The 27,770-nt window shown below is 38.3% G+C and overlaps 1 protein-coding gene across 2 annotated transcripts in view; it reads right to left on the reverse strand.

Moving 5' to 3' along the window:
• Positions 1–27,770, reverse strand: part of unc5ca (unc-5 netrin receptor Ca) — a 244,119-nt gene that overhangs the window by 58,314 nt on the left and 158,035 nt on the right. For both annotated transcript variants that reach the window (XM_079815892.1, XM_079815891.1), the window contains exons 6-7: positions 11,597–11,764; positions 3,738–3,902 (exon numbers count right to left, since the gene is read on the reverse strand). In XM_079815892.1, coding sequence (XP_079672018.1) covers positions 3,738–3,902; positions 11,597–11,764 — 333 coding nt within the window. The remainder of the gene's footprint in view (positions 1–3,737; positions 3,903–11,596; positions 11,765–27,770) is intronic.

Below are 27,770 nucleotides of genomic sequence, written 5' to 3' on the forward strand. Positions count from 1 at the left end.
CTCAGACTGAGTAACGCAAGGAAATTCTGCATGTGTAAACGATTACAATTTAAAGGAACTGTATGTAGGATTGTGGCCAAAACTGGTACTGCAATCACTTTCAAATTACTGTAGGGCGGTGTATCCCCTCTCCCCCTCCTTAGACATTTTTTATCCAAAAAGTTTGTAGCTGGTAACTAGAGCAGAGCTGGCAACCCGGATACCGAAACACTACTGACTTTGTGATTGGTAGATAGATGGAGGGTGGCGCTTCAGGCCAAAACACAACATGTCAACATCAACATCAGTTGAGGGCTGCAACTTCACTTTTTAAATGACAATCTCCTGGCCGGACAACTGTTGTCAGTGATATAAGTATTTGAAATTAACATGATTTCTTAATGTCTAGTGACATATCAGGGCCATTTTATGATTAATTGAAATACATTTCTTACATACAGTTCCTTTAAAGCTTACAAAATGTTTATCATAAACTAGCACTAAGACCCAGAATCTGCCCTACCTCAGGAGCCGCTACTGCTGAGAGAGTTGGGTTGAGTGGGGTTAAATGGATTGTGCCTGCTCAACTTTTAAGGGGAAGAACTTTTAAAGTTTAAACTTTAGTGAGGAAGTGCCTGCGGGGAGAGAGAGACAGACATGAGATCCATTACACAACACAAAACAGAGGAGATTCACTTCCGCGGCCTGCCGCTCTCTCTCTTTCTCTCTTTCAATGCTCACTGCTCTAAACACCAGCGAACAAATTAAACTGCCACGCTGATGGCTCATGATTACATGCATTCATGTCACCTGTCAGTTCTCTGGGGACGATCAAACCACTAGTTTCTTAAAGGTTCTCACCACCAATTTGTACCATGTCAACTGTAACAACAAATGAAAGGCCATGTTTATGTGAGGTATTACATAGAGAAGCAATAAACAAATCAACTAATAGCATTACAGTCAACAAGAAACAACATTAGCTATTTAACTTTTGTAATGTGACGTATTAAATCACTGTGTTAACCACAGGAGTAGTTTTTTTTTTTTGCTGTTCTACTTCAGTGGCCTAAGAGCGCTCGTCAATGTCACAATGATCGAGATGGCCAATCAAATCAGAGAAGGTGGGTCTTACTGTCGTACTGTCACAACGCAACGAGAGTTTGTGGAAAGATGTAAGTAGATGCAAGTCTTAGACAACTGTTTTATGATAGAAATGTTCAGCTACCGACAGCAATAGTCGAGTCAAGTCAAATGTTATTTCTATAGCACATTTAAAAGCAGCATTTTGCCAAAGTGCTGATCAGTAAAACAATGTGCATATAAAAAGAAACAAGGCAGCTACAAAATATAAACACAATAGACCCAATATAATCCAAATAATAAATAAAAATCTAACCAATATCGATCTAATCAAAAGCCAGAGAGAACAGATGAGATTTAAGAGGCGATTTAAAGCTGGCTAATGAAGGAGCAGACCTCACATTGGGCAGACTGTTCCAGAGTTTAGGTGCTGCAGCAGAGAAGGCCCGACCATCCTTAGTTTTACAGCCAAAACGTGGGACAGTTACAAGAAGCTGATTACACAACCTAAGAGTTCTTTGGGGAGTGTAAGGAATCAGAAGGTCACTTATGTATTTTGGTGCAAAACCAGATAGAGCCTTGTACACAAAAAAACGATTCTGAACTTAAAAAATCAATTCTGAACTTAATAGGAAGCCAATGTAAAGTTGCTAAAATGGGAGAAATGTGATTTCTCTTTATTGTGCCGGTAACAAGTCTCGCTGTAGCATTTTGGACAATTTGCAGGCAAGAGATAGTAGTTTGAGGCAGGCCACAGTACAGGGAATCACAGCAGTCCAGACGTGATGTTATGAATGTTTAATTTCGCAATCGATCTCAAATGAAAGAAACTACCCTTTACCACTGAACTGATTTGTTTCGCAAAATTTAGTGACGAATCGAATGTAACCCCCAGATTCCTTACATTAGGTTGAACACTGGCGGAGATAGAACCTAAATTAAAAGGAGATGAAGACCTGAATGAGCCTAAAATCTACATTTCGCTTTAGCTTTCAATTTAAAGGGTTAGTTCACCCAAAAATGAAAATTCTGTCATTAATTACTCACCCTCATGTCGTTGGACACCCGTAAGACCTCCGTTCATATTCGGAACACAAATGAAGATATTTTAGTGTAAAGCTGATGCTGAGAAAGGCTTCACACAGGCCTCCATTGGCATTCAGTACATTGACACTTCCAAGATCCATGAAAGGCACTTAAAACGTCGTTACAAAGTCTATCTCACCACAGTGGCTCTACAATAATCATACAATGCGACGACAATAGTTTTTGTGCGCAAAAAAAAATCAAAATAACACCTTTATCCAACTTGTTCTCGACTTCCGTGTATGCCTCCACGACGCATGCGCGAGAATATGACGCAGATCCGGCGCTCGGACACATGACCCAGAAGCGATTTGTTTACGAGCAGAGGAAGACGCGCGTGTCTAAGCTGTTGGATTCTACATTGATCGTGCTTTAGGTCTCGGCGTAGTGCTCAAAATGGAGCTTAAGTGTGTATTTCATCGATTCCCGAACACCGGCGCTACGTCATATTCTCGCGCATGCGTCGTGGAGGCGCACACGGAAGACAAGAACAAGTTGGATAAAGGTGTTATTTTGATTTTTTTTTGCGCACAAAAACTATTGTCGTCGCATTGTATGATTATTGTAGAGCCACTGTGGTGAGATAGACTTTGTAACGACGTTTTAAGTGCCTTTCATGGATCTTGGAAGTGTCAATGTACTGAATGCCAATGGAGGCCTGTGTGAAGCCTTTCTCAGCCATCAGCTTTCAACTAAAATATCTTCATTTGTGTTCCGAATATGAACGGAGGTCTTACGGGTATCCAACGACATGAGGGTGAGTAATTAATGACAGAATTTTCATTTTTGGGTGAACTAACCCTTTAATTGCAAAAATGTTTTATTAGCCGTCCAACATTTTTCCTTGTGTGGTCCATAAAAGAAAGAAGGGCATACAGCATTAGAACAACACCAGGGTGAGTAAATGATGACTTAGTTTTCATTTTAGGGTGACCTATCCCTTTAAATACGTTTCTATAATTAAAACAGTACATATCAGTATTGTTATTTTCAACTAAAAATAAAAAATAAAGCTGAAATAAAATAAAAGATATAAATGTTAGATGAAAAACTTTTACCTTGGCAACTAACTGAAAAAAAAAAGATAAATAGAAGTATTCAAATTAAATATTAAAAGCGCATAACATTTAAAAAAAAATTTAAACTGAAAATATAAAAAATAAAAGCTAGTTAAAAAAATAAATACTAGAATAGTATATAAATAATACAAAAATTACACTGATTCAAAATAAGGAACAAGTATTAAGCAAGTAAATAGGCTCAATTTTGACATCATTTTGACATTAAAGCAATCCAGCCTGACTTGACTCTATCAGATTGGCGCGTGTGTATGTGTATGCGTGTGTGTGTGTTTGTGTGTGGTCCCCATGTGATGGGTAGGTTTAGGGGAGATAATATACAGTTTGTAGAGTATAATAATCATTATGTCTGTGGAATGTCCCCAAAAAACATGAAAACCTAATGTACAATATAACAATCATTATGTTTATGGAATATCCCCATAAAACATGAAAACCCAACGTGTGAGTGTGTGTGTGTGTGTGTGTGTGTGTGTGTGTGTGTGTGTGTGAGAGAGAGAGTCCACTCACTTTGTAGGCAGAGTCCATCAGTGCAGTTCTGCGACTGTAGCGTGACTCCGTCACAGTCTTTGCCTCCGTTCTGGGGTGCAGGGGCATTACAATCTCTCTTCCTCCATTGTGTGCACTCTGTGTTACACGCCGACCACTTGCTCCAGTCTCCCCACTCGCCATCAACTACACACACACACACACACACACACACCAGACACAACATAAACAAGTATTAAAGGGTTACTTCAGCGATTTAGCATTAAGCTTTGTATTAGTATAAACCCGGTAGTATATTATAATTATGGTACTTTCCCCCCTCATGTCCCCCTGAGACGAGAGAATTATGCATTTTATTTCTGGAAAAAATCCTCCAATGACGCAAATATCATCATTTTGGCCAGAGGCTAAAGACTACAGCCAGTAGATGGAGCTAGTTCCGCATGTTTTCAACCCGCCCATAGGGGAGAGATCTCACTCACAGAATGCAAATACGCACGACCGCTCAGATCGGGCATTCATAACGGAGCGGTACAGAGCAAAGTGAGTGTTTCAACTTTACAATGAATTCCTATGAAAGTTTAGCTTCCATAGGCATGATCTGATAACGTGCCAGACTGGACACACGCTGAGAATGATTCCGCGCTTACCTCAGCTCTGCCCAGCTCTTCGCTCTCGTGATGAATGAAAACTGTCTCCTGCTGTGTTTGTGTCGTGACTTTCGTTCGGCTCACTCACACTTTATTGAAAAGACACGTTCAGTTAATTGTAGTGTCTGTTCTCTAACTGAACTAAATTATTTTATTACTATGAAAATCAAAACAACGGTGGGGGCGGTGGCGCGGTGGGCAAGTGTAACCAGTAGCCGTGGCTTTGGGAGTGGCCTCGTAGGGCAGCGAAGCAAGTGCATCCTGGGAGTTGTTGTCTTTCCTCCACGAGACAAAAATCTATTTTCTCGGTCTAGAAGGCACCAAATTCAAAAATTATTTCACATTTCTACTACATAAAATGACCCAGTTTACATTCATCTTCCCAGCGCTGAAGCACCCCTTTAAAATACTTCAGCTATGATGCACACTGACTATTTTGATTAAAGAGGCAATATTGTATCATTTTATTATATTCCTCGCCCACTAAAATGTTAGTCAAGGTAGTTTAAAATGTATATATAAAGACTGTTATATGTTAATGAGCCCTATTATAACTGGCTTGGAATGCACTGATATGAAATGTTGTCCGATGCCGATAACTCTTTGAAAATGAAATCCGATAACCGATATATTGGCCGATAAATCGAAATCCAAATTTTTATATCATTTTGAGAGCCTGATTACAAAAACAAGTCTCACCATTAAAATCCATGTCCCAAGCACACAATTATAATGTTCTCATAATTTTTTTATGTAGCCTATATAAGAGACTTGTGCTGCACGTGTTGCACTTAACGGTATTTTCCTTTTTGGAAGTGATTCCGATCATATAATAATCATTTGTTACATTTATATAGCGCTTTTCTGGTTACTGAAAGCGCTTCGCATATATATAGGGGGGGGGGGGGGGGATCTCCTCAACCACCACCAATGTGCAGCACCACCTGGACGATGCGACGGCAGCCATATTGCGCCAGAACGCCCACCACACACCAGCTGATTGGTGGAGAGGAGACCAGATCAGTATACAGGATGATTAGGAGGGCATGATGGATAGAAGCCAATGGGCAAATTTGGCCTGGATGCCAGGGTTACACCCCTACTCTTTTTCCGAAGGACATCCTGGGATTTTTTTATGACCACAGAGAGTCAGGACCTCGGATTAGCGTCTCATCCGAAGGATGGTGCTCTTTGACAGTATAGTGTCCCCATTACTATACTGGGGCGTTAGGACCCACACAGACCACAGGGTGAGCGCCCCCTGCTGGCCTCACTAACAACTCTTCCAGCAGCAACCTGGTTTTCCCAGGAGGTCTCCCATCCAGGTACTGACCTGGCTCAACCCTGCTTAGCTTCAGTGGGAAACCAGTCTTGGGCTACAGGGTGATATGGCTGCTAGCATATTTCAATAATATTCAAAACCATCATGGCGAACAGTGCGCATGTGAAGTGTATCAGCGAAAGGAAATAATCCATTATTTTCTGGCTTTAATAATGGGCCAAATGGCTCTGCTGCGGTGCAGGTTCTCAGCCTCTCTCTGGATTCTGTCACAGGGACTAAGTGCACTGCAGTATATGGGTCAGTCATTAGCGTCTGACTGTGGCATCTCTCCTGCTGGGTGCAGATGCTTTAATCTCACCTGCTTCACAGTGAACTGACTCTCACCGGCAGGAGGGAATGGAAATGTGTTTGGCCCTTAGGGGCCCCAAGGGGCCAAAGTATAGGGGAAGTGTCTGGCTTAAAAGCTGAACTGATGGGCCTGGAAAAAGATGCATTTGTCTGATGCTATATCAAGAGTTGAAAAACTCAAACTGGACTGGAAAAGAATGAAGTTTTTATGAAAGGAATTCCTCACTTGTAATTCAATAGTCTCAGAGTGAATTTTCCATCCTTCGGATTATGGAAGACATTTTTCATTTGGAAGTCACTTTGGATAAAAGCCACAGCTAAATGAATAAATGCCAATGCAGGAAAAAATCTGAACCAAATTCCTCATCATGTTTCTTTCAGGCTTAAGAACTGACCTCACTGTATGTTTACGTCATGACGGAAACACTGTAATTCGTTTCAGAAGAGTATCATGATTACAAACTCAGAGCTTTATACAAACTTCCACTTGTGATGCAGTGCTGTTATTTTAACTACAACTATAACAAAAACTATAAACTTGTATTTGTTAATTGAAATAAAGCTGAGATATATAAAATATAAGATAGAACTTTTTTAACTATAAAAAACTATTAAACTTGTATTTGTTAATTAAAATAAAGCTGAAATAAAAAAAAAAAATTAGATGGAAAATGAATAGAATAGAAATGTTTCCTTGTCAACTAGACATAATAAGCTTAAAAGGTGGGGTAAGTGGTATTTCAAAACTGCTTTAAAAAAGTGTCTCGTACAGAGTACCAAAACAAATTATAGCCAATCAGCAGTAAGGGGCGTGTCTACTAATGACCAAGGGGGTAGCCCAGCCCCCGGAAAGCGTACCACCCATAGGCGCGGCCATTGCTAACCAAGCCATCACCTGTTGTTAGCATCCTATTAATTTTGGCCTCACTTTGACAGTGAATATCTTTACATCTGAGGCGTTTAAAGACTCCATTCGTCCATTGTTTATTTCTAAACAAACACGACAATGTATAAAAGGCTCCATTACCTTGTATCTTACACTATCGCCCCTTTGAAGCTGTTTTTGTAAAATATAGGCTAATGATTGCGTCATAACCACGCGACTGTGTCGCGCTGTTGAGCAAATTACCGTATAGACCCGAGGAGAAGCTCTTCAGCAATCTTTTACTGTCTATGAGGCAATCGGGGGGACGTGGAGGCATAAACGCAGATAGAGATGTTGCAGATCCTACTTCATTCATCAAAAGTTGCTCCTGCTCCCCCTCTCTGTCTCTGCAAGATTCGTTGATTCAGATTTTACGTTGCACAACTACTAGAAGACTTGCCACTGTCAGACAGGTTGATCACGTCACGTCTACGTCGTCGAGCTCAGTCTGAGGCTGCGCAGTACGCTCAGCCATCAGGAAGTAAGTGCTCCTAGTGTGACTTCAATTCTCTCCGTCGAAGTCTATGGGGTCGCTGTGTCCATTTCTTTTATTGTCTATGCTAATGACGGGGAGAAGAGAGCGCTCAGTGCACGTCATTATTCAAAAGACACGACACAGGACGGACATTAGCTGAGCGGTGACACAAAGAGAGAGATGGCAGATAAAAAAACAAATGTGGAAGATGTCTGTGGAACAAAATAAGTCTTACGATTTGGCAAGAAGTAGGACCCGTGTAAATATCGGATCAGCTTTCCAGCCAGGGGGCGCCGCCGCTTGAAGTTGAACTGATGCGTCTATACAGCGCTTATACAGTCACGTCACATTAAAGAGCGTCAAAACGGCATTTATCGTTTGAATTTCATGATAAAATGGACGGAATACTTAATATGTTCGTGTGGGAACTCGGATTGAAGTGTGTTCCGCGCTTAAAACAAGCCGACTGTTAACTGTTAAAGATTGCATTCGGAAACCGTTCGGTACAGGCGCGCACCGAACCGAAAGCCCTGTACCGATACGGTTCGATGCGAATACGTGTACCGTTACACCCCTAATAGAAATGACAACCGTTTTTGCCAACCCTCACTTTATTGGAAGTGTATTTTTATCAGCAACGTCAACAATGTATCTCCTGACATTTTAAGTTGAAATTAAAAAATATTTCCTGAAAAAAAAAACATGTTTTAATAAAAAAATTTATAAAGACGGTCTTTCTTGACTTCACTTAATATAAATACTCTCCCTCTAGAAGAAAGCAAAAATATATATTTTTACTAAGGAAAATGACTAAAATAGTAACTCACAGTGACTGGGATAAATTACTTTAATCTGATTAGTGGTTTGGAAATAGTAACGCGTTAGATTACTCGTTACTGGAAAAAAGTAGTCAGATTAGAGTAACTGGCATCACTGCTCCTAATATATGTTTGTTTCCTTTGGTTTCTCTTTTCGTGATCGATATAACCTTCTAATCTTGTCATAATTGTAATATCTTCGTGCTCGTGCTATCGAGTTGTTCATGAGAACTGTGTTTTTCACTTATTGATGACATCATACCCTCGGCCGGCTGGCACAGCAGGTTCGTTGCCTGGGTTACATATGTGTGGGGCGGAGCTATCAAAATAGGGGTGTGTTTGTTTTGGTGATTTGAAATTAACATTGGTTAGCAGAAAGCTCTTACCCCACCTTTAAGCTGCTGAAGTACAAAAATTACCAAAAATAAAGCTAAATAGAAATATAAAAAGAAAATTACTAAAACTCAAATGAAAACTCAAGAATAAAAACTAATTCAAAATATGAATACTATAATATAGAAATAATTTAATGCAGTGATTACGTATTTGCGACACTATAATTGTTATACTTCAAAGAATATAATCATTCAAATTTTTTAACAATGATGAATTTTGAGAGTTACACATCTTTCCATTAACTAACTTAAAGGAACACGCCGACATTTGGGGATTTTGTCTTATTCACCGCATCCCCCAGAGTTAGATAAATCCATATATACCATTCTCATGTCCATGCGTGCAAGGGCGCCGCTAGCAATTTTGGGCCCTATGAAAGAAAATGATGTTGGGCCCTCTACCACACCAACCTAGCTATCCCAAATCTTTGTCTGCAATTTAATAATACTGACCAATTAAGCTCCGCTCGCTCAACCCAGAATGCCCCAATTGGCTGATGAAACATTGATTAAAATTAAGATACAATTTATCCAAAACAAAACTTAATGAAGTGGTCAATGAATCATGTCTGATCAACTCCATTCATCTTATGATGTGTCCTATCTCATGCTGTTCACTTTTCAGAATCGACATAGATAGACAGATCGACAACATAGACATAAAAAACCCACATTATAATATTTAAACATAAATATAAAAATAAATACCTTAATGGCTGCAACAATTATAGCACGTCATGTCGGAGTGGGATATGTAGTTTTACCGGTGAGTGTGAGCAGTGTTTTGCTGGATTTTGCCGGAAATGCGCCATCATTATTGTATATTTGTAAAGGCCTTTGCACACTGAGTCCGAAATTCGCATGCGAAATTTTTGCACGTCAAAAAATAAATTCAACCTCACGTTATGTCAATCACGCTTGCACACTGCCTCCGAAACGTTCGTCCGTCAAAAAAAAAAATCGGAACAGGTTCGATTTTCTGCGTTTTTCGCATCCGTTCTTCCCATCAGTGCTGATGCCCAACCTAGAACTGCTGGCAATGCTGGTGAATGAATCGCCAGTGCTCAGATACCTACATATACAAATATTATTGTATCAAAAATACTACAAATATTATTATATCACAGCTATAATTATAGCACACCAAGTCCCTGTAAACCGTGTGTGTGTGTGTGTGTGTGTGTGTGTGTGTGTGTGTGTGTGTGTGTGTGTGTGTGTGTGTGTGTGTGTGTGTGTGTGTGTGTGCGTCTCCGTTCAGGATAAATTGATTCATGGAAATTGGTGGTCTTCTTTTTAATATGTGGCTCAAGTATCGCTAGCAAAGCATCAAACGGAGCCACTGACATTCTAAAGTAAACTTTGGATCGGTCTGGATAATCCCGCATCTCCTTGATAAGAGGAACTCTCCTTCCTCTCTACGCGATCGCAGGAGTGGATGATGGACCCAATATTTCCTCTTTTTCATTTTTTAAGAGAGAGGACAAAAAAAATCATCCTCACTACTTGAAGACGGCATTTTGTGTTGTTTTGCGGTTTTTTCCGTAACGTATTCATTAATACGCATTGGACTCAGTGTGCAAGGTCTGTGCGTGACGATTTTTTCGGATCACGAATACGAAAAAACTCATGCGAAAATTTCGGACTTAGTGTGCAAAGGCCTTAACTCTTTGGTAGATTATACATTTATAATACATTACTACTAGTACTGTTACTACTAATAAAACCGATCTCTGGGGGCCCCAAAAGTGTGTGGGCCCTTAGAATCGTCCTAACTTTCCCCCCCAGAGCTACGCCCCTGCATGCGTGCCATAACTCTGTCTGACGCACCCACCGCTAGCCTAGCTTAGCACAAAAACTGGAGGTAAATGGTTCCAGCTAAACCTACTGCTCAATAAGTGACAAAATAACGCCAACATTTTCCTATTTACATGTTGTGATGTGTATAGACACATTAGATCTAGCTAATGGCACTGTTACAGTAGGCTAGTCATCTAAAAACATAACGGAACACTTACCGCAGCCGCAGGTGATCCACTTTGTCCTGTCTGTACTATCGATGGGATGGCCGTATCCTTCAGCACACGTTTCAAAATAGTCGTCCTCAGTGAAATGTTCTGAGCAAACGCAATGGTGCTTGATGATGGCTACAGGTGTGTTTGGATCTATATCCAGAGCAAGTAGCCATAGATTCATCAGGTCAGCGTTTTGGGTTGGAATTCTATGAAACATCATGGTGTTACCTGGTCTCCCCTGTTTATTGTCGCAGCTCTTTACAATACAGCGAACACCCATGATTGTAAACTATACATTAACTATCTAGTAATTGCTGACTCTATTACTCCAACTCTGAGCGAACTCTCTGCTCCTCAACGCGGAGTTTCTCAGGTGCTGCGAGCAAATCACTCTGCAGGAGTAGCAGTGCTTCGCCTTCTGAGAATATAGTTCCCAGTATGTGTAGGCTACGGTTAGAAGATGGCTGTGTCTCATGTGACCTTGTTATTTGTACACGCTGTGACATGACAACATGTAAATGTTGCCGTTATTTTGTCACTTATTGAGAAGTAGGCTAGCTGGAGCCATTTACCTCCAGTCTTTGTGCTAAGCTAGGCTAGCGGTGGGTGCGTCAGACAGAGTTATGGCACGCACGGAGATGAGAATGAAATGTATGGAGAATAAGCTGAAGTACCAAAAAGTCGGCGTGTTCCTTTAACGGTTTCATCACTTTTGTCAGCCATGCAGAACTCGGGACTCGCATGCAGAATTATGCGTTATGACGGTCAAAGGTAACAAAAATTCAAACAAAAATAAGGCTGTTCGAGACAGAAGTACAGGTCAATATCTTGTGCTAATGTCATGTGATAAGCAAATTTCACGACTCATCGCCACCCGGCTACACAAATGCACTTCTGTCCCTCACAGCCTCGTTTCTGTTCATGTCCAGTTGAAGGTGGCATCGTGATCTCTGATCAAGTTGTTTAGAGTTGTACCTGTGCACACTGAGGTGCAGGCGATTTTTTGGATGGCCTGTCCATCACACGGCGACCCCCCGTTCAGAGGCGCGGGATTGGTGCAGCTACGTGTCCGTTTCTGAAGACCCCGCCCACAGCGACTGTTACACGGCGACCACTCTGTCCATGTGGACCAGCCTCCGTTCACTATGGAAACAAACACACAGACACACTCATAGCTGTGCTAGATTCATGCCTCTCATTTCATTACACAATCATTTTCTTCTCACATAATAATTTCAACCCAAATCAATGTTTCATGTCTATTTACTTTTTTATTTGGTAAGCAGCCGTGTTATGCGCACGGTAATATTACACTGCAAAATAAACTCATTATTTTGCGATAATGAACAACTGCCTGTACATTATCCCTTACTCATATATAGTCAGTCACAGCAGGTAATATTCCTTTTACTGCTGATTTCAAAGAGTTTAATTTAATTTTTCCAAAAAAAGCTGGGGTGTATCTGTCTGGAAACACGGCTCCTCTGTAAACCCCTTCATCTGAAATCCACTTTCTGTTGTTTAAAATAAAGTAAGTCTTTCGCTGTATTGTTTTGCACTTATTTTCTGGTATAGCGGCACTGTTAATATTGCTGACTCCATATGATTTATCGCAGATATTTTCATTTTCAAGTCACCTTGAAAAGCGTCTGCTAAATGAATAAATAGAAATGTAATAAAGAATCTCTCTGTACTCTTATTATTACTAGTCCAGGAAAGATTTGTAATGCATTGCACACTGGTCTTTAAAGATACACTTAGCATAGAAAATACATGATACATAACACAAATACAACTATATATATTAGTGCTGTCAAATTGAAAAATCACATCTAACATAAAAATCGCATTTAACATAAAAAAATGTTTTTATATAATACATGTACATACATATACATATACACATATACACACACAAAGTTGATTCAACTGATTAAATACAATATTAGTGCTGGGCAATCGATTAATCAGTCTTTACATAATATATATGTGTGTACTGTGTATAATTATTATGTATATATAAATACAAACTAAATACAAAAAAAAATTATGTTTATATATAAAATATTTATATATACGGTCAATTATATAAATATACATACATGCAAATATTTCTTAAATAGTGTGTGAGTGTGAATTTATATATACATAATACACACACATAAATGTTTTTAAAGAAGTCTCTTCTGCTCACCAAGGCTGCACCAAGGCTCTATTTATCAAAAATAGAACAATTGTGAAATATTTTTACAATTTAAAATAACTTTTTTCTATTTGAATATATTTTAAAATGCAATTTATTTCTGTGACCAAAGCTGAATTTTCTGCATCATTACTCCAGTCTTCAGTGTCACATGATCCTTCAGAAATCATTCTAATATGATGATTTACTGCTCAAGAAATATTTATTATTATTATCAATGCTGAAAACAGTTGTGTACAATTTTTTTCAGGATTATCTAATGAATAGAAAGTTCAAAAGAACAGCATGTATCTGAAATATAATACAAATTTTTAATAACATAAATGCAGCCTTGGTGAGCAGAAGAATTCTTTAAAAGCATAAAATTATCTTACCGCTCTCAAACTTTTGACCGGTAGAGTGTGTGTGTGTATATATACATACACATACATATATATATATATATATATACACATACATACATATATATACATATATATATATATATATACATATATACATATATATATACACATACATATACACAAACATATATATTATATATATATTATATATATACACATACATATATATTATATACACATACATATATATTACATATATATTAAATACTATTAAATTACAATGGGGTAAGAAAATAACTGAAATAAATTTATTTTTCTGACCCCATTGCCCGTTTTATTTTATTGTTTTAAGTATATAAACGCACTTCACTGATACAATATTCAAAAAACAAGACTTAATACCTTAATTCATGTTGCATATCAAGTAGTAAAAATAAGAATGTCTATATATTTCTACTAGAAAACAAGTCAAGAATACGGAGTAAGAAAATGATTTTTTGCAGTGTGTGCTGTAAGCAGCTGTGTTTGGTATGTGAGTTTATATTCCAGAAGACGGATCCTTTTACGGGTGTTTAACTCTTCAGTTGTTGAGAGGTGATGCTCTTCCCATCCAAGTTTTCCGGAGAAAGACACAGAAGCTCTTAAACTGTGTCACTCCCTCTGCTGCTATTAACTTACCTCACACACTTTCCACAGCTGTGTGTGTGTGCGTGTGTGTGTGTGTGACTTTGGGTTCATGTGAGGGAGTAGATTAGCTGTAAGTAGATTCCTCCCTTTCCTTCCCATCTTTCTCATTTCAGAGTTATGAGGCCATATACAGCTAAAAGAGTAGGATTCATTCCAGCGCCCTCATTTCAGGAGCTCTGTCTCTCTCTTTCTCTGAGAATTAAAAAAAGGTTTCAACCACAGTCTAGATTTGTCCAAATGTGTGATTCTCACACATGCAACAAAACACACCTGCCTGGCTGCCAAAGGATGCTAAAGTTGTTTGGGGCTTGCTCAAATCCTTAAAGGGACAGTTCATCACAAAATTAACATTTTCAAAATATTATCTTCTTTTGCGTTTCACAGAAAGTCTTAAAGGCTTGAAACAAAATGAGAGTGTGAGTGTATGCAAATTGCATAAATGAGTAAATGATTAAAGGGTGAACTATCCCTTTAAAACAAACACCACTAAATGTCACACCACTTAAAACCTACAGTAACAAATCACACACACACACACACACACACACACACACACACACACACACACACACACACACACACACACACACACACACACACACACACACACACACACACACACACACACACACACACACACACACACACACACACACACACACACACACACACACACACACACACACACACACACACACACACACACACACACACACACACACACACACACACACACACACGCTTGTTTCTTTGAGCCAAAGCTAACTCATAGCCCAGTATTAGCAAGCTGATCTCAAGCGTGACATCGCTCGGGAAAGACCAAACCCCAAAACACTGAGTCACTAAATCCACTTTGATGAGAAGGAGAGGATGACAGGAACAAGCACTAGAGAAAAATCATTTCTTAAGCATCAGATACCATCTAAGACATGCCCACCCACACACACACAGTCTCGCTTTTAGAGACCTTTAATCAGTGAAGATTACCCATGAAAACAGGGAAGGACACCAAAGCAGCCAAAAACCCATGAGGGATGAAAATGCACTTAAAACAATCACTGCTCTTTCCCTGACTGACGCACCCTAACAAGGGATCTAAGAACCATTAGACTGATTTGTAAAGGTAAAACCAAGTCAATTTTATTATATCCAAGTATAAACCATTGAAAATGCCTGTGAAATTCCCATTAAATTACTGAATTTTAATCTAGAAAATAGGGTTGTGCCGTCCATCGTGATGCCACGCCCCCATTGTGAGTCTTGTTGTGAGTGCGACACACTAAATCCTCATCTATAGTTAAACTAAAAACTTTGCAGTGATTGCACTGAAAATGTAATTGAGAATATAACTAATGCATAAATTCTATTTTAAATACTGTAGTCTTTGCCAGATATAGCCTACATTTTGAAATAATAAACGAGGCTCAAACATCCATTTCATAAGCATGCGTGTTTATTTCAGCACTTCCGTCAGTGAAACAACACACCACAGCCTGTAAAACATTTAAACGATTATCAGTAAATAATGTTAATCTAAAGAATATAAGAAAATTAAATATTAGTTTTAAAAAAATGTTTCATTTCCCCTCAATGATGCTTCTCAAATATCTTCGTCTTCGTTTTCTCCTGATCTTGCAAAGCAACACTTGTTGTAAAAGTTCTGAAGAGCGAATTTTATCTTCCACAAGGTCAAGACATTTAAGCTATGTTTGATTATTCACTGCCAGAGAAAACGAAAGTAAAATGGCCTGTGTGTGTGAAATGCGCTATTCAAATAAACTTGACGCGCCTTACCAAGTCTAATAACAAGCACAAACTGTGTTAAATAAAATTAAGTAAAAAGGTAGCCTATTCGTCCTACAGTGTTTTTCTACTTTCCCACAGTAAAGGACGTGAATGGGTATAATAGACTTAATTATAAACAAACGAAAGGAAGAAACGTTTATAATTCCCTGCGAAAATGGGTGCGACGCGAGTAAAGATTTGAGAAACGAGATATGGGATGTGGGATAAAATGGACTAACGTTAGGCCTATTGTTAAAATTCACGGAAATCGCAAAACAGAATAAAAAAAGCTGACAAATCTTAAATTGGGCTCAGCCTCTCTCATTCGGCATGAATCTATTCATGGCTGCGAATGCATTTCCTTTGTAAACAAAGCTTTGTGCTTCACTCTGTATTATTCACGTAAAACAGCATTAACATACAAAACACTGGGTTAGTAACAAAATTATAGTTTTGAAGTAGAAAATGGTCTTTCTGTAAAGAGCTATATTAAAATAAAAAGTGCACAACTCTTCTTAAGTGGGTTAGTAAAATAACAAAATATTATATAGTTTTTATGTAGAAAATAGTATTTATGTAAAGAGATCGTAAAATACAGATATAGTAAATTATATATTTGTATAATTAAAAAAAACGACGATATCATCGTCCATTCCGATGTTTTACTGTAAACATCGTCAACTGCCAATTTAGGAGATATCGCCCAACCCTACTAGAAAAGCAAACGTTGTTGAGAAATTTGTTTTAACTTGAGAAGTGTGAAGAGATATACACCAGCAGCAGGGCTTGAAATCAGGCTTGTGCACAATTCAGAATTGAATTGAACTTGAATTAATGTCAAAAACAGGATCTAGATTCTAGAATTACAATTCGAATTTGAATTAAAGGAAGCAGAATTTAAATTCAATAAAAATTCAAAGAAATTCATATACATATTTTAAGTGAAGTGTTTAACACTGAAGCTTTACAGTATATGTCAGATATGATTGCATTGCATATTCTATAAATGATTTAGTTTGAACTACTTGTACAGATTACATTAACAGGAAATGATTTCCCCCAGCAATGAATGTTAAAACCTCTAGTCACAGAACAAATAATTCAGTTTGAGTTATCGTAATTGTAATTTTGTGGAACATGATGGAACATTTGAGGAGCTATTGAGAATTAGATGCAACAGTGTTGCTCGTTGAGTCTTGCATTGGAATAAATGATAACTGTCAGTGTCACATAATCCTTCAGAAATCCTGATTTGCTGCTCAGAAAACTTTTATTATTTTTATATTATAACAAAGTTGAAAACAGTTGTACTGCTTTCTTTCTCTACTAGGAAAAAAGACCCCCAAAAAAATCGATGACTCATCTTGCACTGCACAAGTTTGTCCAATCAAATGCTCTCTAGAACAAGAATGCCCCTCCCCCAGAAACAACTAGCAGAGGAAGCAGCAAATCTGGAGGCCTAGAAATAATCATTTAAAAATGATATTTCCAGATACGTCCGGTTGTTCTCTATTTAATTTCATTGCTATCTATGGAAAAACTATTGAGATTTAAGAGATCTCATCTGTGATCATTTATTCTTAGGCTAGAACACGGAACGAGATTCATTTAGAAAACATCAGGCCATTTTTGCAGGAGCAAAACTGGTCCGGCACATCAGAAACTTTCAAAGCAACACTCTCACATATTCACCAAAGCATCTGCAAAACAAAATCATCTGTCTGGAGGACGAAACAAAATATTACAACTACTGACTGCTTCCCTGAAGTTCACAACTGCAAAAGTTTGGAGTACAACAGATTTCATGCTTTAGCAATCTAGGTCAAAGAACGAGAGTGGTTTTCAGATGCAAAAACAGACCATTTTCTATCTTTCAAAATGATGACAAGCCATTAAACGCTCAGCAGTGCGAGAGACGTGCTCGACTCTCTGCTCTGACGGAGTGTTTTACAGATGCAGGAGTAATTGATACGTGTGCAAGTGCAGTGACACGCGTGACAGACGCTAAAAACACAAGCGCACACTTGCAGAGATCCTGTCAGGGTGATAATCAGCGGGTGGCGGCGAGCGCTTTTGACATTAAGTTGTTTGCATGTGTGTGTGACTGTGTGTTTGCTGTGTATGAGGGGGTATATAGGGCAGAATTTTTTTCCAAGGACCCCGTCATAATTATATATATACCACGAGTTAATGTGAGTGGGAGTAATGAACGCAATATGCTTGGTTTTATTGGCGCAAACGGTCCCATCTGTAAATAAGCACTTTTTAATAATACAGCCCAATTTTATGATTTACCTTATTTTTCGGAAAATAAATTGCACCTCAGTATGTCGCTCCGGGTGAGACGCAAGTTGTTGAGAGAGAAAAAAAGACAGATAAATTGCAGAGGTGTATCAGTCGCATTTTATTATATTATATCCCAACTTATAGTCCAGTGTGGTGAGAAATCGAGTCCCCCCCAGGAATCAAGTCTCCTTTAGGACCCTGAGTGATCCCATTGGTTCAACTGATTTTTAATGGGTGGTATTTTTAGCGCCTGATTACAATTCTGGCAAAATCATGTTATGATTTATATCTTTTTGTGTGTAGGATTTTTGCAGTAAAATATCCAGAAACCACTAGGCCAGTGTTATATATTTTGTTCAGTTGAGTACTTAGAAATCCCAAATGTTTTCAACTATTTGTAAATCGTGAGAAATTGCTATTTTAACCAAGGAACCGGGACGTGTGAGCTATGCGTGTGAGGAAGTCGCCTGTCGATTGCGTCATATCTGCGTCACCCTCGGTCTCCGGTTTTATTCAGTGAAACACTTTACTCTCACTGCAGTGTGAACAAGTGTCATAGCAGCCGCCGAGCGAACGTCATAACTTCCTTTTCAACACACTCAGATATATCTAATTCGATAAACAGAGTTGCGTTACCTCACTCATGACTGGAAAAGAGGAAGTGGCGCCGGCAACCGTGTCATAATAAAAGTCCCGCCGGCGACTATGCCATAATAACAGTCCCGCTCTTCAATCGCTCCTGCGGCCTTGCTCAGCTCCACAACACTCGGTCCTGCTCTGCTTCACTACAGTAATGTTAAAAATCGCCTCCATGAACATGATTTCTGCCCGAGTCCTATCCTGACTCTTTTCCACCGGCTGTGAGGTGAAGACCACATGTCCCGAGATTCTGCGCTCAAATGTGGCGTCATCAAACTACGCCTTTGTTTTGAACAGGCGAACTCTAGTGGACGGAAAAGTTACATAGTGTAGCTTTAAAATGCGTTATAATTACCATTAATGTCTTGACAAGGTTCATATACAAGTATATAACTGAAGCTATAGGTTGTGAAATCAAGCATTTCACGTTCTTACTGTTTTTTTTGTTAGCTTATGTACTAGCATAGCATACATCTACCTGATTGGCCTACTAGCTTAGCTTATATTAGGTATGTTTTTTGCTTCCAATAGTTCTCAATTAATGATGTTAGCATGACAATTAATTTATTAAAATGTATTATAGTATTATTATATACACTATACCACATTGCCATTATTATGTAAAATTAATATTAAATTACTTTTACAGAACATAGTATGTTGCAACAATCCTTATAGAAAATGCATTGTTAGGCATGGTTTTGTTTCCAGTTTGTTTTATTATGCAATACATAGGCATTCATTTGATATTTTACGCATGTTGTTTGTGCACTTAATGAAATATACATCATACAATAGTTAAATAGGTTATAGTCTAGAAATGGCAATAACAACTTTTGATCAGGCATTACCGCCTGATCCTAAAGGAGACCCGATTCCTGGGGGGGTTGGGAAGGGGGGGCTCGATGGCTGCGTCCGAACCTTGAAAAATGTTGCCTTCGGAGGACACATTTCAAGGTAGGAAGGCATCAAGGGATGCCCGAATCTAATGTTAGGTTCACTTCCTGCTCCCTGAGATACCTTCATCTAATCGATTGTTGACGGCAGCATATTTGTATCCTTCGCTGCCTTTGATATCCCACAATCCTGTGCGTTCTATTCTGTGACAGTTGAGCTAGAAAAAAAGATGGGGTCCGAAAGTTGTGTTTGTGTGTAAATGTACGTTTTTGACCAACACTTTCCACTTCTGATGTCATTTCTAGGGAGAAATGACTAATGTAGTAATTAAATGTGTTTAGTTCTCACCAAAGCTCTCTCTATTTTACTGTAGATCATGTTATGTGAAACTGTTACGCTGCCTTAGAAGCCGAAAGGATTTTCGGAGGTCCGAAATCAGTTTCGTGAGGTGCCTTCATGCACAAACGCTGCCTTCCAGGTCATTGTCTGATAAGGCAGCTAGGCAACGAGCCAGCTGCCTAGGTTTTCGGACGCAGACGATTTCTTATGACACTGAAAAATACGTTATAGCCAATTGGCTATTGGTCGCAGACTCCATTTTGAGAACCCTCTCCAACTTCCTGTTTCAATAGGAAATATGTCAACGTCATTGAAATACTATTTTTATTTTGTAAATAGTTTCAATTGGTTTTTATTTTTATATTTTCCCTTTTGTTTCATTTTAAAGTTTCAGTAATTGTGTTGTGTTTTTTAATAATTATTTTAATAATTCTGGCTTTCCGTGTTTTCATTGTTATACGGTAGGGGCAGTGGTGGCCTGTCAAAATCAAAAATATATATTTTTTATAATTAAATTAAATGAATCAGTGTCTGAACAAACATGTCTAAATGCAATTACGGTCAACTTCAGTACGTTACAATTATGTTTTCCCAGTTTGTGCTGAATACAGTGTAATTACACTTTTGCCATTAATATGTTTATAAGCAACTGAAAAATGCACAAATGTCAGAGCATGTCAAAACTTCTAAAGGGCCCTAAAACAGCTCAGACTCATAGGGGTTAAAGAATGTGGTTATTTTTTGAGGCTGAGCTGTATTTTACATATGTCATCATAAAAGCATCACAGCTCCGTGGACCAGCACTAGTAGAATAGCTAGCCTTCCGCTGAAGCTGCCATTTTCCATTGGATCATAACTTTGACTGTGTCATCAGCCAATCAGATTTTGATGTGTAGTGATAAAAGGCCCCACCCCCCGCTGATGACATTAGTCGTTTGAACTTTTTGCGAGTTGTGAGTGATCTATGTGAAATGGGCTATGGACGCTGCGGACGGCGGGCTGCGCGAGCTTCGTGTGAATCCTGATGTCAAGCCGGTAACGTTAGCTGACAAGCTGTTTTTCCGTGTTTCTTTTGATATTCTTGTTGGTCCGTGTTTTTGTTTGTTTAAGAGTATTTGTGTCAGTTGATTTTTATTCATTTCAGCAGTTGCCTAAACGGTGACACGTGAGTGCAGTGATATCAATAAATAGTTCAATTGCCTTTTTGTCTCGCGTGTCCTTTTATGCTGCTTGCGACCTTCCCAACGAGCACTTTGAAAGCGGGTTTGTAACAGTAGTGCACACAGTGCATGATTGTATTTTGTATGTATCGGTGTGTGTGTGTGTGTGTGTGTGTGTGTGTGTGTGTGTGTGTGTGTGTGTGTGTGTGTGTGTGTGTGTGTGTGTGTGTGTTGTTATGGCCGCGGCGTGGGGTGTGTTGATCGTTAGTGAAGGCCCTGACTGAAACCCCATGGTACGCTACTGGGTAGGGGGCACTATTACACATCTTCTGAAAGAATAGAGAATCTCCAGATCAAAACACAGGATAAAAAGGAGCAGAAACATGCAACAAAAAAAAGCATTTCTTAAGCACGACACGTTGTAGTCTATGAAAAACAAAAAGAACAAATAAAAAAAAAATTTGTTGTTCAAAATGTTGCTTTTTTATTAAAGGGTTAGTTCACCCAAAAATGAAAATTCTGTCATGAATTACTCACCCTCATGTCGTTCGACACCCGTCAGACCTCCGTTCATCTTCAGAACACAAATGAAGATATTTTAGTTGAAATCTGATGGCTCTGAAAGGCCTCCATTGGCACAATGGCACGGTTCACTCTCAAGACCCTTAAAAAGGTACTAAAGACGTCGTTACAAAGTCCATCTCACTACAGTGGTTCTACAATAACTTTATGAATCGGCGAGAATAGTTTTTGTGCGCAAAAAAACCCTAAATAACGACTTCTATAGTGATGACGATTTCAAAACACGGCCTCATGAAGCTTCGAAGCGTTATGAATCACTGAGTCGAATCAGCAGTTTGGATCGCCAAATTTCAGCAGTTTGGCACGCGATCCGAATCATGAATCGACTCGCTGATTCATAACGCTTCGAAGCTTCATGATGCAGAAAAACTACATGAAAAACTATTCTCGTCGCTTTATAAAGTTATTGTAGAACCACTGTAGTGAGATGGACTTTGTAACGACGTCTTTAGTACCTTTTAAGGGTCTTGAGAGTGAACCGTGCATTGTGCCAATGGAGGACTTTCAGAGCCATCAGATTTCAACTAAAATATCTTCATTTGTGTTCTGAAGATGAACGGAGGTCTTACGGGTGTCGAACGACATGAGGGTAAGTAATTCATGACAGAATTTTCATTTTTGGGTGAACTAACCCTTTAAATTTGCCAACATTCAAGTGTTGATAACAAAAGCAGAGCCTCAGATATTCATACAACAAATATTCTGGGCACCATTACATTTTTGTGAAAATTATCCAAAATGCTGGTGGTGTTACATGTCTAGTCTGTTTTGTCTGTCTTTGAGTTTGTTCCTTTGTTCAGTTTTCCCGCCATTGTCATTATGAGTTCATTCCATCACCTGTGTCCAGTTAATTAGTAATGTAGCACCTGTGTCTTGTCAATGACCTTGTTTGCCTCAGTGTATTTAGTTCTCAGTGTTTCTTTAGTGTTTGTCCGTCGACGTTCATGTGAACTGGTGTTTCTGAGTTTTCCCTGTGAGTTTGTTCATTAAAAGTTCCAAGTTCGCCTTTGTCAGTTTTGATATACACTAGAATTGTAACAGGTGGTTGCTGGCATTAAACTAAATTAAACTAAATGAAAATGAGAAATGTTTCCTTGGAAACTAGCTGAAATAAAGTACAAAAATAAAACAGTTTTATTTCAAGTGACAAAAATGTTTTTTTTTTTTATGGTTTTGCATTAATTAACTATAATAAACCTGGTTAACACAGGGAAAACTGTCAGGAGATGTATGAGGGGAAAAACAACTTTTCTGTAAAGATTTTGGGAGAAAATCTGCAGTATTCTGCAGAAGAATTAAAATATTTGAATAAAAATGAAACTGAGGAGGCTGTGGATGTGTGGCACTTTGATGTGAATGGCGGGAGCGCCGGTTCTGTGAAAATCTGAAGGGCTTTTTGCAAACTTGAACACAGGCCTAAAACACATTTACACACACCATATGGCAATTTATCACAGCTGGAGCTGGTATTATGAGGAATATTAAGTACAATGGAGAGTACTGAAGGAAACGCAGAAGGGAAAAGAGGTGAAAGCACTTTCCACAAATTACTCTTTAAAAGACTCTTTCAAAACACCAGCTAGATGGGAAGTGAAAGGAGATCAGAAAACTGTCAGAAAGTCTTTGTCCAACTCAGGAGGTCAAGCTATAATTTTACATGTGCTAAAATAACATACTTAATAGTAAAACTCATATAAAATCTGAGGAAATTGAATGAGATTATTCACTTCTTGTCAAGCTGTAGAGAGGGTTAACAATGCAAGTCAACTTGATTTTCAAATTTAATGCTACGTTTCTATATAAAGCTTTAGTATACAGATCAAAATAATGGGGAACAAATGCATAGCAGACCTAAGAAAATGAGCTACAAAACGACATTTGAAGTTTGGAGTTTGTACAAGTAGTTTGTTGTTAAATTAATTGCTGAAAGGGGGTGAAAAGCGAAAAAAAGTTTCTCAAGCACTGTAATGATGCGTTTACACCATGTCAAAATTACACTAATTATGAATTTCCAGCTAGGAAAAAAAGGTTTATTCATGTCTTCGTCAAACTTATAATTACAAGCGGGAAACTTTTTAATTAATTTAATGAAAGCTCTTCTCCCAATTGACCGTGGTCAAGCCTGTAAAAGAAAAAAAGAAAAGAAAAATCCCCAATTGCTTGTCACTGGTTACAAAACATAAAAAAAAGTTAGCATGTGAATGAAAATTCCATCCATTTTCTAAGTGCAAATTATAGATCTTATTGTGATCTGTGCATAATGTGTAATGTTTAATTTTCCTTTTGACCTCGTAATGTCGGGATCTTCCGGTGAAAACAGCAAACTTCTCTCTGGTGATGTACACAGAACTTAATCCGCTTAAACCGCTGCAAACTCACGTTCATATGCATTTACTTTAGAGTGCAACGCCCACATCTCCTCTCCACTGCCAATCAACAACAGATACATCATTTATTATTGAATTATTTATTAAGTAATTTATTCCAGTGATCAAAGCTGAATTTTCAGTATCATTACTCCAGTCTTCAGTGTCGCATGATCCTTCGGAAATCCTGATTTTCTGCACAGGATTTTTTTTATTTATTATTAGGCATTTTGGTTTTTTTGTGCACAAAAAGACTATTTTAACGATGTCTCTATATCTTTCTGGGCCTTGAAAGTGGTCGTTGTGTTGCTGTCTATGTGGGGTCAGAAAGCTCTCGGATTTCATAAAAAATATCTTCATTTGTGTTCCAAAGATGAACGAAGGTCTTACGGGTTTAGAACGACATGAGGGTGAACCATCCCTTTAAAGACTGGATCCCCTGAATTAAGGACACAGCTTTATTCTCTTTAAATATGTTTTATGAACTTTTAAATTGTTCTAATGAATTTGAATTAAAGTAAATTGTTATTTCAACGAGAGCCTAATGAAAGACAGATATCAGTGTCTTACATAAATTAGGTGTTAACTCTAGTTCAACCCAAAATGTCATAATTTACTCACTCTTTCTTTATGTGAAACATAAAAGAAAATCATTTGAATCGTTTTTTTTTCTCTCCATACAATAGAAGTAAAAAATGGGTTGGTTGCCAATATACTTGAAAATATCTTCTTTTGTGTTTCACAGAAGAGAGTAAGTCATACCGGTTCGGAACGACATGAGGGTGAGTAAATGGTGACATTTACTTTATGGCATCCTAGCTCAAAATCAATGCTTTACTGTCAAGTGCATTTCTATGTGACAAAAGTCCCTGTTCCCAGCTTTATTTATTCATACATTTTTAATTTAAAGGGTTGGTTGATTATGATTTCACCCTTTAACTTTAGTTAGTGTGTAATGTTGCTGTTTTAGCATGAAGAACATCTGCAAAGTTACGGCACTCAAAGTTCAAAGCAAAGGGAGATATTTTCTTTTACAGAAATCGCTTTTTAAGGACTACAACAAACGGCTGGTAGGGACTACACAGAGCTTATTATACTAAAATGTACACAAACCCCGCCCCCAGAACATGCAACAAAGGGGGTGAGGACATGTTGGGCTGCTTTAGAGAAGAGGAAGAGTTGTTGTAGTACATTTGGGAATCTGCTCAAGCTGTCGCATCCGTCTTTTCACTTTTATTGCAATACAGTACGTAACACAAATGCAATAGCATGTCATAAAAGCAAGATGACAACATACGTTAACAAACTATACCTGTGCTATCTTCATGCAACATATATTCTCTGGCTCTGAAGGCATCTTACAACAGTTCCCACATGAGCGATTTATAGATTATCGTGACAGAATATGCTAAACTAATCAATGACTTGAAGACAGTTAACGCCACATCAGCTACATAAATGCATCAACTAACCATTCAGAAATGTCCTGTTGCATTCTACATGTTGTCACTTCTTCTTTGTCCGGTTTGAACATAAAAGGTAGTTTCTGACATTTTCAGTGCGTGTCTGCGTGAGGTAATCGGAGTTGCGAACACAAGCTCTTGAAGCTCCGCCCTCTTCTAGAAAGGGGGCCGGGAGACGCAGCTCATTTGCATTCAAAGAGACCGACACAAAAAGTGACAATTTTAACATGCTATAAAAAATGATCTGTGAGGTATTTTGAGCTGAAACTTCACATACACACTCTGGGGACATCAGAGACTTTTTTTTACATCTTGTAGAAAGGGGCATAATATTATGTGCCGCATGGGCTGGATTTGTCCAGGGCCGATTTTAGCCCCAGTCCAGCCCTGCCATAGTCAGCCATAACTGGTCAGTATCCAGATCAGATGGAGGACCTGCACAGACACGGCCACAACGCAGCCCTGAATGTCAGCAGAGACCGTGTCAACTAGACAATCCCCTGTGAAGAGCTCGTCGACACGACAGCACTCGGCACCAGAGGTCACGTCAACCGAACATTCGTCACATCACCCCTGTCGCTCCAGTGTGGCAGCAGAGCATTCTTTATTTCAGAATAAAATGAAAACTGACACGAGAAGTCTGTCCAAGTCGATGCGTCTGATGACACACAGGCGAGCACACAGTTTAAGTCCATTTTATAATAATAACGTTATAATACTTATACTTACATAATTAAGTTTCCAATCCATTTAGTTTCGTTTTAAATGGAGGCTGCTGTCACGATAAAGTCAATTGTGTTTGTTTGTTTCATTTTCATGGACTGTTAGTTTGATTTAGTTTGTGTTCCTTCGGGTTTTCCCACCCCTCATCAGTTCCCATGGACACTAATCATCACAGCTGTTCGTTATCTAGATGATCACCATGTGTATATTAGTTCCTCGCTCTCACTCAGTGTGGGTCCGGTCCCTTTTACGTTTTTCTGTTTGCCTGTGGATCAAATTTGTGTTTGAACTTTATTCATCATCTCCGTGCCTTCTTCAAGCTGTCATAAAATCTTGATGGATTCAATAAATATTAAAGAACAGTAAATATTATGTAATATGGTGCATATATTTGGCTGACAATCGAGTTAATGGTCAACGAATGGTTTTTCTGAGGTATAATGTTATATGACATTGTCAGTGACGGTTCTAGACCACAGGGGCCACATGTTAACATTTATAGTTAAACTACCTATTTAAAAAGGTAGTTATATAGGTAGTTCGCCTTAAAATGAAAATTCTATCACCATTTCGTTCGACCATGTCGTTCCAAATGTGACTTTATGTTGAATATAGAAGAAGTACTGAACTAATACATGTTTTTGGAACAACATGTGGGTGAGTAACATTCTTAGGTGTTTGTATTTTCTTTTTGGGTGAACTGACCCTTTAACCTATTTTCCGGATTATTGAAAGTCATTTTTATTTGGCCATATCACTCTGCAATCTCTACACGTGAAGTAAAATTATTTCAAGTTCATTTATTTATCTTGTATTGTATTGTGATAATGAGCAGTGATGACATAACACACTTTTAATATCTAGCCACTTTTCTGCATCTGTAAACTTGACACTTTATTACACAAAACAAATTGATAACAAAAATGTAATAAAAAAAATCTGCTGCACAATCTTACAGATGGGCCTAGCACAAATCAATTTAGGCAAATTAATGTACAGTATCTGTAATATGATCATGCATGCTCAATTTATAAATGCAAAACTAAACCATTTATTTTACATGTTATTTTGTAGCCTACATCTGTTCTCTGTTAGCGCTTTGCATAGGCTATATAGTCCTGATTGTTTCATTTATTGTTTAAAAAAAAACATCTAATACTGTATAAGCAACACTGGATGAGAAATATTATTTCTCGCTATACGTGAACATGACTGAAATTAATTAAACATTTACCAGTATCTTTTCTCGGGTATCTCTGTGGTAATCGCTCATGAACGGTTCTTTCATTGCGTTGGTCATAATTTATCTTTGTCTGCATTATAATGACTTCCTAATGTGGAATATGATCAAAGATTGCATATGTGGACGTGTTCGGAGAAATTAGCCATTGAAAAATTATATATTTTAACTAGCAGTATGTTTAAATGAACCAAAGTTCAAAGTCGTCATGTCAGTAAAATCAATGTACAGTTTCACTGCTGCGTATGGTTGAAGTTACACACAACACAATGCGCTTATTTTATCTATAATCAAGTGCGTAGCAACCATTATAGCCCACGTTTTACAACTATTTGAGCGAACGCAGACAGAGTGACGAATCATTCATAAACGGACATCGCCACTTGCGTGCCACAGTGCGCAGTCTCCTCATGCGGTTTTGCTTCTCTGCACTGG

Source organism: Gobio gobio (assembly GCF_949357685.1).
Source record: "Gobio gobio genome assembly, chromosome: 4".
Taxonomy (NCBI): domain Eukaryota; kingdom Metazoa; phylum Chordata; class Actinopteri; order Cypriniformes; family Gobionidae; genus Gobio; species Gobio gobio.